General features: G+C 34.8%; 1 protein-coding gene across 16 annotated transcripts in view; it reads left to right on the top strand.

The window, feature by feature from the left end:
* The window catches only part of Pard3 (par-3 family cell polarity regulator), a 656,694-nt gene that overhangs the window by 374,538 nt on the left and 269,000 nt on the right, over positions 1-13,156 (top strand). For 14 of the 16 annotated variants that reach the window (XM_077803013.1, XM_077803010.1, XM_077803012.1 and 11 more), the window contains exons 6-7: positions 4,036-4,127; positions 5,750-5,833. In XM_077803013.1, coding sequence (XP_077659139.1) covers positions 4,036-4,127; positions 5,750-5,833 — 176 coding nt within the window. The remainder of the gene's footprint in view (positions 1-4,035; positions 4,128-5,749; positions 5,834-13,156) is intronic. The other 2 variants (XM_077803009.1, XM_077803007.1) reach the window with 1 other exon arrangement.

The following is a 13,156-nucleotide window of genomic DNA, read 5'->3' as shown; positions in this document are numbered from 1 at the left end:
AAAAATTGTACCACCGATGACATCATCAGCAAAAATACCCCAACACTACCACAAGTCGCTACACCAGCAGATAGTTCACAATGCATACAAGTGAGTTCACAATGCATACAAGTGACACATAGTTTTGGCAAGTTCTGCAAGCAGTTCAGTGATGGCTATTGCAGAAACTGTAGATTAGTTTTATCTTTGTCTTCACTGGCACTGGGATGTGTGTGGCAGAGTCCTGAGGCCCACTTCCCCTTGCCTTTTGAAAAATTTTGCTTGAAGAAATGCTGCCTGTAAGGATGGTACCCTGGGCCAATGGAATAATAGCAATCAGCTTTTTGTCTGTGTTCTAAGAGTCTTGTATCTCCTGTCAGCATTCATGAAGATATATCAGGCTAACTTATGAGCTTGCAAAGAGGCTAAAATTTTGTATCTTCATAGTTCTTTTTCTATTCATATTTTTAAACGGTGCACAGTAATTGTACATATTTTGGAGGTGTTTTACAGTTCTTAAATCTTAATTTCTCTTAAAAAATTTCCTTAACCACTAACCTGTAGTTTTTTCCTCCTCTTGCCATTCACTTGATTATATAAGCATTTATTTATCTTTTTCTTATTTTCCTATTCCAAAGACATTTTACAATGTAAATATTTCATATATAGCAAAGCTCAAAATGTATTAGTTTGTTATGCAAATTTCAACTTTAGAAAAAACTTCTAATTGAATTGATTATGCCGTATATTTCTATTAAATTCTTTTGCAAGGCACAGTATATAGGGGTGGATATGCATATTAAATGTAACACATTATATGTTTAATTGTACTGTATACATTATAACATAATATATTAATGGTAACACTTATAGACAGATGTTTTGCCTTAAAAGAGGGAGATCATCTTTTGTTTGTGTATAATTACCCTAAGATATTTATCAAGGTATATTTCATGTATTAAATCATTTCTGTTTTCAGTGGCATTTATAAATTGCCATTCATTTGAGTAGTTACTGTGTCTCAGACACCATGTCATACTTTTGACTTGGATTTACCTAGTTCTTTTAGTAGTCCCAAGAGGAATAAGTTTTTATTGTTCCCATTTTTCAGAAAAAGAGATAGACAAAGAAAAGGCATATAACTTGCCCAAGGCTATAAAATTGGGAAATACTACCCCAGTGTTGATGATCAAACTTAAGGCCTTGCACATGCTAGATAAGTGCTCTACCACTGAGTGGGCCATATTGCCAATTCTTTCCTAAAATTATTATTTTTTAAATTTTGAAACAACGGACTCCCTAAGTTGCCCAGGCTGGGCTGGAACTTGTGATCCTCCTGTCTCAATCTCCTAAGTAGCACAGGTGTGCTCCATTGAGCCTGACTCTGAACTCTAGGCTCAAAAAATTGTATACTATTTCATATGGAAGTTCTTTAACACTGTCTAAATTAATAGTGTGGTGCTTAAATATTGATTTAAGGTATGTAATAACTGAGCTTCATTTGCTGTGCTTACAATGGAATTCAATGCATAAATCTTGCAAAAAGTTACTATGTTCAGTTACAGCTTTAAGAAAGTACCAGACAACAAAATAAAACCATATAGGAGCTGATATTTACACATCTAAAAGTTGAGAAATTCTAAGCTGTGGTTCCCACAGCAACTGCAGCTCAGCCTCAGGGCAGTCAATGTTGCAATCCAAACTGAACACCATATGCAGCCAGATGATATAATATTCTACATGCTCTGGGGGGTCTGGTAATGGCCACTGTGGGAACAATGAATGCGTAAATTATCAGTTACTGGTTTATCACTGTAGTTGGGAGCTTTTCATTTATGTGGTCATTTCATTTCAACATAGGTGTTTCAGTTGGTGATACATCTTGGTGGCATTTCAGTGCGGCTTAAATTATTAATGAATCCCGAAACAAAATGTCTTGTAAGATTATTTTATGTCTTACATCTGGTTTATAAACAATCATGTTAGCTCTCTTCCCCACCCCCACTCCCAGTGGAAAAGCATCATTTTGGGAGTTTGTGTTTACATTCAAAGTGCTGTTCCTAGGCAGGTTCAAGATGTTGTTAACCTTTGAGATGTAGTATGTGCTGGTGCTTAAGAGAGATAGATGACTAAGAAGTACATATTAGAGCCTCTCAAAACGCAAGATCATCAATCTTCAAGTAGCCTGGCTCCATGCAGCACACCACCATCCAGGATGCGTGGAGCACTTCTACAGCTCACCGACAAGCTCAGTACATTCTGCTGCTTATTTTGGTATATTCTCAGTAGAATTGGCGATAGGATATTATGAATTATTCTGCCCAAATTTAGTATATTTTCTGCATTGTGTCTTGACCCCTAGCGCTTATCATTTTATTGATGGATCTCTCTCTTGATGGCATATGCATTTCTACTAGGAATCTCTCAAATACCTGGGTAAATTTAACATTTTTCTCAATGGTAGACTCTTTTATAATATAAGTGATTTCCTAAGTTTATAGTAAAATCATTGTTGCCGAATTTGTACAGTAGGAAAAGGAAACCCTAACAAATTGTAACATCAATTTTAATTGTAAACATCCAAGAAATAAATAAATAAATTTTATGTACTTACCTTGGGGCATCCCTAGAGATTCCTGGGGATGCTTTTGCCTTAATTAGGAAAATATTTACAGAGTGTCTAACAGGTGCCAGACAGTGCGGATTCTAAGTAAAATACACATGGGCCTTTTAACCATTGTGTTTGGAGATCTGAATATTTTTAAACTATTATAATTTGGTAAACAAGACCATGATATCAAATATTATAATTTGGTAAACAAGACCATGATATCAGGCATGTTATCAACTTGAAAAAACCAACTTAAGTATTTGTGAAACTCTCTAATGAAGAGGCAAAGGCTAACATTATAAATTAAGGAATATTTTTAGGTGGTATTTCATTCATTTTTGTGAACTACCACATTTATTCCACATGCACCTTTTTCAGTTTCAGCATACCTTATCCAATGTCTGCAACACACTGGAACCTATTTTTACAAAACGTTTTTGAAGGAGGAATAAAAATGGTGGGGGTGGATGCTGATTGTTTTTTACTATTGGTTTTTGCTTGATATGTAGATGTAAACAAACATGATCCTTCATGGCTAAGAAGTTAATGTCTTTATGAACACCTCTAGGATAGTCCATTGGCTAAGGTAACTTCTTGTGAAATTTCTCAGGATGAAGTATTTTATGTCTGGGATTCTGCTTACGACATGTTCCAGTTGACATGCTGAGTTAGGAGAGGAGGGACTCTCAAATAGTGACTTCAAAGATTTTTATGTCTTACGTCTGGTTTATAAACAATTGTGTTAGCTCTCTTCCCCACCCCCACTCCCAATGGAAAAGCATCATTTTGGGAGTTTGTGTTGACATTCAAAATGCTGTTCCTAGGCAGGTTCAAGATGCTGTTAACCTTTGTGGATTATGGTGTCTCAAATGTTTTGATCTGTAAACAATTTTAAACATGCATCCCCAGTGTCACTCACATTTATTTATTTATACCATAACATTGTAGTAATATATAATTATTTCCTCAAACATATGTCAAAAGAAGAGAAGTTAAAATAATGAGATAAGTGGCATTAAAGTTCAGTTTTATTTCCTTATCCTAGCAGTATAGTTTATATATATATATATATATATATATATATATATATATATATATATATATATATTTTTTAGGTGTAGATGGACACAACACAATGCCTTTTATTTTTATGTGGTGCTAAGGATCGAACCCAGTTTCCGCCAGGGCTAGGCAAGTGCTCTACCGCTGAGCCACAATCCCAGTTCAAGTATAGTTTTTATCTTCTGGGACATGCTAACTTCAGATGCTGTTGCTTTAAAATTCAACTCATACTCACACCCATCTTACTGAAGGTCATTCTCCCTAGAGGAAAGACCTAGTTAACTTGATCATACTGACTATGAGACTAGGGTTTTATCCTGCTTCCTTTCACATTGTGGAAATAAACCTAACAGTGTGCTTTTCTTGTGCCTTGCTGCCTCCAGGACGAGGATGGGACGGAAGAAGACAGTAGCCGTGTGGAACCAGTTGGACATGCTGACACTGGTTTGGAGAATATACCCAGCTTTTCTCTGGAGTAAGTTACTGATGGTTTTAACTATATTTGTTATATACATGTAGCATCATTAATTGCAGCAAGTATTCCAAAAGCATATGGCATGCGGAATGTTTGTGCTTAGTTAAGAAACATACCCTGCTTTGATTTGTTTTTCCCAAGAACATCTTTCATCTGTTGAGTTAATTACGTAATGTAAGCAGTGTAGCATGGAAGTTCTTATGTACCTGTCCTGAGTTTCATGCCGTGGCAAATACTATTAAGTTAGAACATTAAAATAGTATTTGATTGAAAATGTTCATCATGTTAACAGCACTGTAAACGCTCTGTTTTCAGATTGCTTTGTCAGTGTTTTGGTTACTCGTTCTTCAACTTTGTTAACTTAAAAAAAATTGGCTATACTTTACATGAAAAACTAGTTGGATCACATCAGCATTAGTCACTATTGTGTATGTATGTATATATATGTATATATGTACATATGCATATATACACATATATATGTATTTTTAATTTGAAGAAATAGAATGTCTCAAGACATTTGATTAAAGATCATAGATCAGGGACTTTAAACATGATTTTAAATACAAAAGAACAAAATATTTTCCAGTAGTATTATAACATTGTAATCATTGTAATTATTGACATGTTAAAAATGGAAGATATTCTCAGAACCTTAATATCTTAGAGCAGGTAAGATAGTCATGTAGGTTTCTTTCTTTCAATGTGGGTGAAGTTGGTGATGTAGACATTAATATTATATCTTAATTCTGTTTTCTCTTGGTTTTCCAAGGTAGAATTCTAAGATAATAGTGATATTAAGCAGTCCCTAGGATCAGGTTATGATTAAGTGTACAACAATTGGCACTTAGAGTATTTGCGTTGGAGACATACTTTCTGTGCCATAGTTCTTTTTAGAACAAATAATAAATTGAAATAAATGAAATTTATTTAAGTTGTACCATTTTTATTTGCTTAGCCATTTATTAAACAGGTGTGGAAATTGTTAGCAGTCTCTGAGAGAGAGAGAGTATCAGTAGATAAAACCCACACTTGAAAGCTCTCTCATAACAAATTTAAGAAATGGTGACTGAAATTTCAGAGAATAGTGGGCAGGAAGGACAATTGGACTGTCCTCTGGATGATCACCCACAGGGGCAAAATCCTTGACCTCACTGGATCAAAGATGAGACAAATGTCAGAGTACTTGGTAAATTATCATGTGCTGTATGGATACAGCAGGTTTATTCAGCTAATCCTCAGAGTCTATGACATAGATATGCAGATGGAAAATTTTCAGTGGAAGTCTCAAGATTTGATTTGCAAAGCATGAGTTTATATTATATGGAAGAGCATGGTCCAAGAGAAATGGTTCTGTATTGTTTTTAATGTAGTTATCTCTGATGATTGCTCTCCCTCCATGCCATCAGACTAGTGTTCAGGTATGTGCTGTTTGACGTGGCCTTCATCACCATGCTTATATCCTCAATTTTGTGTGTATATGCCTGTGTACTTGGCGGGATTTTTGTTTTGTTTTCTGTTGTTGTTTATGTGTGTCTGTGTTGTGGCGGTTTTTTTGTTTTGTTTTGTTTGGTTTGTTTACAGTACACGTTCATGCTCCCTCATTCATCATTGTCTCACAGTGATATGGTAAAGCTCGTACAAGTCCCCAACGATGGAGGGCCTCTGGGAATCCATGTAGTGCCTTTCAGTGCTCGAGGAGGCAGGTAATGTATCTTGGAGGTTTTTAATTGAATCATAATGTGAAGTGTTGTTTTTTTCTTCATTTATGCTCAGATATGGAGTGGTGTTGACTTCACATATGCTTAATAGAATACATTTTCACTTGGGGGCAACTGCTGCTCCATTCATACCTATGTATCCTAATCACAGAAAGCTCTTAGCCTAATGAAGAGAGGTTTTACAGGCACAAGAAGAAATTGTGCATTTAAATTATCATAATAAGTTTATTGTTCATCGTATCTAAGCTAACATTTGACTTTGCTGTGAATTGATGGCATTAGTTAGAATTCCACCTGGAGTTGCAAAGTGTGGGAGATCTTAAAGCATTTACCTGGAAAAATTCATGCAGTAAAAATTATCTGGATCAATTGAGTGATGATAAATTTTAAATTTGCCTTTATGATTATTTAGTTCTACAGTTTTACTGACTTTGATAATTTTAAAATACCCTGTGAGTTTGAAATTTTAGAAAATGAAGCATGCTGGAGATTTATCCCTTTCTTGTGGTTTCTAACTCCTTTATTGACTTTAATCTCCAAATATTCAGAATATCAAAATGGTTCAGTGTTTGTTAATCTAGACTTCATTATGGTACAGAAGACACATCCTTAAAGGCTGCATGTGTCCCATGAGATTCCTTAATTCTGATCCTTTTTCTTTTCCCCTGATTAAACCCTGTATAATCTTGGTTTTAATATATTCAAATGTGTGAATTGATTTTGGCAATAATGCTTGGTGGGCATCCATTCTGGACAAGTGAAATGCATGGCATTCTTCCCCAGGAACTTAATCCCATGCATGTGTAACTTAGCAGTTTTATTGCAGTCTCTCTTATTTGCCTATCTATTGATTACCTTGTTAATTTTTGGCATCTTAATTTTTAATTCCTTATTTCTTTTATTCTTTTAACCTTATTTTTTTGTTTTTCATCTACCCTTTCTTTTCATGGGGAGAGAAAAGGGGAAGTTGGAAAGTAGCCTGAGACCAGTAACTGAATATTGAGACCAGTGTCTGAGAACCTAGACAAGTGGCTGAGTGACCAAGAGCTTAGACTGCCAACCCCGAGCCTTAGATACAATCAACTCCATGATCGAGGAATTATACATATCTAGTGTCTTTTAAAAGACAGACGAAGTATGATTAAATATGTACTTTATGTTTTTAATGTAAGTAGCTGAGCAATCGTACCACCTTTCTTTTAAGTTATTAATTTTGGCAAGTCCATATTTCAGTCCTTTGGTAAAGCACCTGATTTATGGAATACCTCAAAGCTGAAACTCTGTTTTTCTTAGAACTATGCTGAAGTACAATGAATCTTGAATGTTACTGCTTTATACTAGTACCTGAAATTCACCTTGAATTTTTGAGTTGTATTACATTCAGAGTTGTGATTGCTTTCATTTTTTTTCCTCCTTTTATTTTTATTTTTGAACTCTAAAGGAGCATAAAATGTCTTCAAAGAACTTTCAGTTAAACAGCATTAGTTTTCAAAGTAGACCTTGTCTTTATTTCCTTTAAAAAAATATGTTTTAAAAACTCAAGAATTTCTTGAAAAATATTTCATGAATAGGAAACAAAAAGGTAAGCAGGTAAAATGGATTATGGCTTCCCAATAGTAATGTGCCTTAAACTGCCTGTGAAACTTAACTCATAACAAATGAAATTAAAAGTGTTCATATACCACCTTCAAACCAGTGTTTCCTTTACAAACATGTCATTTTTTAAATCATTTTAAACATATTTACTACATCAACATTAAATGATATTAGGATGAAATAAATATATGAAAAACTTAAAGCAAAAGGGGAATAAGATAGGAAAATACATCTATTAGATTAATTCATAGGAAGACTTTAACAGAACCCAAGATGGCCTTTAGTTGCTGGTTACCATGGTGTTCAGTTTTGGTTCAATGAACATATTCAAGTGGTAGAATATCTCTTTGCAGAACTAAATTTTTTTTCTATAGCTGAGTCCTTTTAAAATTACTATTAATTTGGCACTTAATGAAGAAAATCTTGTGCAGATTCTCTATATATATAGACAAAAACTTATTTAAGAAAAACACATTCTTTATATGCCCTTTTTAGGCATCACCAATTTTTATATGGAAACAGAGAAGAATTTTTTTTTTCAAGTCTTGTGTTGCATCTTTAAACTTCCACCATGATAGTCATGGTTCTTCAGAGGTGGGTAGACAATGGGGAAGGAGAAGCAGGTAGGCTGCTCATACTACTAGACACTGATCTTCTTGATCCCAAATACACCCAGAAATGCTTCAAAGTGGGTTCCTCAAGTTCAGTTGGAATCGTTTCCAAGCATTCAAATTGTGATAATTCCTGTATTAGGTGCTAGGAGACAAAGATGGATAGGAAAAAGTTTTCCTCTGGAAATTTGCAGTCTAGATGGAGTGATAGCTGAGAAATCACACAATTATAATTATGTGATAAATGTTGATACTGTTATATAATAGTGATCTGTGAGCTGAGAGAGGAAGAATTGTCTGTATTTGGTAACTGAAGCTGGCTTGTTGAGGATGACAATTTTAAATGTGATGACAGCTTATAAAGGGAGCTGCATCAACTCCATGGTGGCTACAAGGGCAAATTAAGCAGTACGGACTAGCAGAAAGGAAGAAATTAAGTGGAACTCATGAAGAAATTGCATATACCTCTAGTGGGAATACAAGGATACATATTCATGGTACGTAAGTGGAAATTTCCATGAATACCTTCCATGGTGCAATATTCTAATCGTTCTTGGGCCTTCTCAATTTTGGAGACATAACTAATTGAATAACTCTTACTGAATACTTATTTTTATACATGTGATAAATACACATCAGTATTGCTTTCCCATTTAGACTTTCAAAGTCAAGGAGTCTAAGGTACAATTCAGAATTGGAATTATGTGTCTTAAGCAAAATGGAACACCCTCCAGACTACCTCGAATGTCACATCTAATTAAGGAAAATAGTAATTTAAAATTGTGAACTCAAGATTAGAGAAAATTTTTAAGACACTTAGCTATTATTTTGGAAAATGTATAATCAAGTTTTTCTAAAGAAGGATCTTGCCAGGCCTATTTGATCTGGGACATTAATGACAATCAGGTCACCTTCCAATCCTTCCTTGGATGACCGCCTCTTGATACTTATAGATGGTGACAGTACCATATTCCGCTTGATGATGTTTTTCTTTAGTTATCTTCCTTCACGTTATTAAAAACAATTAACTCATCTCCCTCCAGAACTCCTTAGTCACAGTTTCACATCCTTGAAATCAAGTTTCCTTCCATACCAAACATTTCATTTCACCCTGATTTAAGTGGCAAAGGTAACCTCATTTAAATAACAAATACTTCTATATTCAGAAAATTTAAAACACATGAGTGTGACTTCCTTTAGTAGAAGACCATGCTTTATTTTATATACTTTTCTGTTTCTAGGACCTATTCATAGATATTGGACCATAGGATTTTCAGTAGTACTTTTACTTGGCAAAGAAATGAATGAACCCATGAATGAATGAATCCATTTTAGCTTTGACATTACTAGATTTAAAATAAAGCCACAGTGACATATCCTGGCCTCAATAATATTTAGTGAGTTTTCTTGAGACTTTCTAATGATATTGAAATATGATTATGATATATCATTAAGTCTATAAAAAGTAAGAGAAAATTGCTTGCTGAAATAGAAGTTGACCTATTAAAATTATAAAATTTTGTAGTTGGTTTCAAGGGACTTAATTGAGAGATATGTATATAAAAAGATACATGCTAAGTGTCATTGGGATTTAGAGAAAGTAGAACTATTGAATATAGCACACTGTGCAAGCCCCCCGAGAAGCAATTGAACTTGACCTATTCCAGGGACATTGTTCTGGAAAAAGTCATTCCAAAAATACGCTATGAGGAAGATGCTGTATACAAGTATGCATGATTGGGTGGGAAAGAGTAAATTATTTGAATCATAATGTATTAGAAGATAACCCTGCAGAGACTTTTATTCGTCTTACTTGGACTCCAATCTAACTAATAGTACATATTCTAAATCTTTTCCCATATGGAAACAAATAGGTTTACAACATATTTAGATACAGTATAGACTAATTCTCTGAATCTCTTCTGTAGTGGATATTTGTATACATTCATCTTGATATTTAAATCTGTGGCACTTAGAATCTTTTTGGTATTACTTTTTCCTTATGGAAATAGTAATTATGTGTTTGTGTTTATTAATTTTATTTTAGCAGATTTTTTTTAAAAAAAATCTAGTATCTACCAATTATAATTTCTGGTGCAGAGGATATCCCAGATCAGGAATTCACAAATTTTCTATAAAGAGACCCTCAGGGGCACGAGTCCCTGAGGTTCTGTTGCAACTACTCATACTCATTGTAGTTTAAACACTATCATTGACAAAATATAAACAAATGACCAGGAGTAATCACATACACCTGTAATTCCACTCCTGGGGAGGCTGAGGCAGGAGGTTCATCAGGTTTGAGGGCAGCCTGGGCAACTCAGGCCTGACTCAAAATAAAAGATAATAAAAATAAAAAGGGCTGGGAATATAATTAAGTGACAGTGAACTTGCATAGCATTTGCGAGTTCCTGATTTTTATTCCCGTGTATTGCAAAAACAAGCAAAACAAACTAACAAAGGAGTGTGGCTGTGTTTCAGGAAAGCTTCTCTTACAAAATCATGTGCTGCCTGGTTTGACTCATGGACTGTAGTTTGCCAGCCTTTGCCCGAGGGAATCAAATAAACAAAAATGCCTGATGGCCTGGAGTTTATAGTCTACTATTTGTCATGTTTAAAACTCCCTTATCTGTTTTCTATTTATATTTGGGGGAAGCAACCATCCATAATTCTTTTCAGTTTCACTTACTGGTTGACAAGAAAGCCTTTTGTGGCAATGGGGTGTTATTTTGCACATTTTTCCCTTCCCCTGCCTATTCTCAGGAATTCACAAGAAAAAAAGGAAAAAAGAAACAAACAAACCCATCCACCATCTCCCAGTTAGTAAAATGTGCTCACATAATTCTTTCTAGGATCCAATTCTCATGTAGGGAGAACATCAGGGCCTGGTGAGATGGTGCATCCTTGTGGGTATAAATATGCCTGGGTAGGTCTGGGTATGTTTCTGACTTTCTGCAATTGGCCTGTGTTGGCAACTGGTCTAATTTCTCATTACTTCTCTTCTTATGATGATTATTTTTTAACCTATGTACTCTTTAGATTTGTCTGGTTTTGACTTTTTTTCTCCAAGTAAGTTTTTTTTTCAACTTAATATTCAGAGTATCAGATGAAGCATTCACATCCTTAGGAAAAGCTTCTTTAACTGATGTGCTAAGGTTTCTTTTATGACTTCTCCCTCTTACACCTACGTATTGCCTACTTACATTATTGTCTGTAAATTCTCCTATCTCTTAAGCCCCCCTAAATTCATATACCTAAGAGAATATTTGTAATGTTTGGGGGCTTTGTGTTGAAATAAAAATGACCCTGTTGGAAAATGTGCATTCTGTATGTATTACTATGTTTGTTCTATATAAAATGTATTCTATATTAATGTAAGTGCACATTAATTATCTAGTAAGTTACTGAAATATGTTTGTTTAGGGTATATTGGGCATATGAAATGATTAAGTTTCCCTCAAGCTACTGTTCTTTTTTTCAAACCTGTGTTGCTAGGGCTTTGTATGAATGCTCTGCAAGTGACCTACCACTGAGCTATATCCCCAGCCCAAATGTTCTTCTTTCTGTAAGAGTAGGACAAACAATTTTTTGAAAGATCTTGAGATTCATTTATTTAATTATTTCAGCAAAATATGAGTTTGGCTCTCTAGATTATAATTTACCTGATTGTTATTCAATTGTTATTTGCAGAGAGGTTGTTAGGAACAGCTGGAATACCTGGATGTAACCTAGCTCTTTCTTTATACTATGATCAGGTTAACTTCACTTAGCCTCAGTCTCTATGTGAAGTGATGGGAATCATGACTTCTGTATGGTTTAAATAAGACAATAAATGTAATTCATTTTACAAAGGTATGTGGCATTGGCAGCTAATAAAAATGATTAAGTCGTGAGAATATATTTTATCTTCAACTTAACATTCCATTATATGCCTTAGAATTCTTTCCAATGTTGCTTGGTATTCTGGTTGTCTGGGGAGGTAGTGATTTGTCTACACAATTGTGGAAAATGATTTTTTTCCCCATATCATTAACCTAAGAGAAAATTTATTGTTCCATTTTAAATTTGAGAATCTGAATACACATTTGTTTAGTTAATTGGGTACATATGTTAATAAGACTTAGAGTCAATGTGAACCTTATGGAATTAGCACAGAATAAATATGCTCTTGAACTTTGAGTACTTAATTTCATTGCTTTTGAAAAAATACAATTTAAATTTATTCAATTGGTCAATAGTCTTTTGTCAGAATGTTTGTGCATAATAACGGACAATAATCTGTTGGTTCAGAAAGAAAAGTTTACATTCAGATAAATTACGTTTTTTTGAATGTAGTGTGATAGTATCTATCATTTCTGCCTGAATCTGTAGAATTCTCCATCTCCCCCCTCCCCCTTCCTGTTGTTTGTATTGGTACTTGGGGATTGAACACAGAAAACCTTAGTGGTAACTGAGCTATATCTCCCGCCCTTTTTAAGACAGGGTCTCACTATGTTGCCCAGCCTTGTCTGGAACTTGTAATCTCTTGCCTTTGGAGTTGCTGAGATTTACAGGCTATTTACAGAACTTACATAAATTTACAGATTTATGTGCCACCATGTACAGCTAGAAATTCTACATTTTTATTTACCTTTTTTTTTTTTTTTTGGTACTACCTTTTCTCATCCATTAAGCTTATCTCTCTTCTCCTCCCTCCTCCCCTCTGCCAACCTCCCCTCAGCTGCGTTAATAAATACACAATTAATTTCCTTCCTTTCTCCCCTCCTCCTCCTCTTTCCTTTCTCCCTTCCTCTCTTCTCCTCTCCCAGGGCGTCCTCATGGGTGCTAGACAAATACTCTGTGTAACCACGAAGTTACACCCTCAGTCCAAAGATTTTTTATTTGTTTGTTTAATTTTAGTTGTCTTTAAACTTTTTTGAGTTGCAGTGGGCTCTGTCATTGGCTGTGGTTTCAGGGATCATGTAGGTAATGCTGCCCTCCCTCCGCCCACCCCAGCACTCTGGGAGGTGACAGATTTCTTTTGATGGGATCCTGTTCTGCCCATTCATACTCTGCCTTCACTACAGTTGTGGTGTTTACACTGTGTCAGCTTTTATTAAGA

Source organism: Urocitellus parryii, chromosome 9 (genome assembly GCF_045843805.1).
Source record: "Urocitellus parryii isolate mUroPar1 chromosome 9, mUroPar1.hap1, whole genome shotgun sequence".
NCBI lineage: Eukaryota > Metazoa > Chordata > Mammalia > Rodentia > Sciuridae > Urocitellus > Urocitellus parryii.
This window is presented reverse-complemented; position numbering and strand designations above follow the sequence as displayed.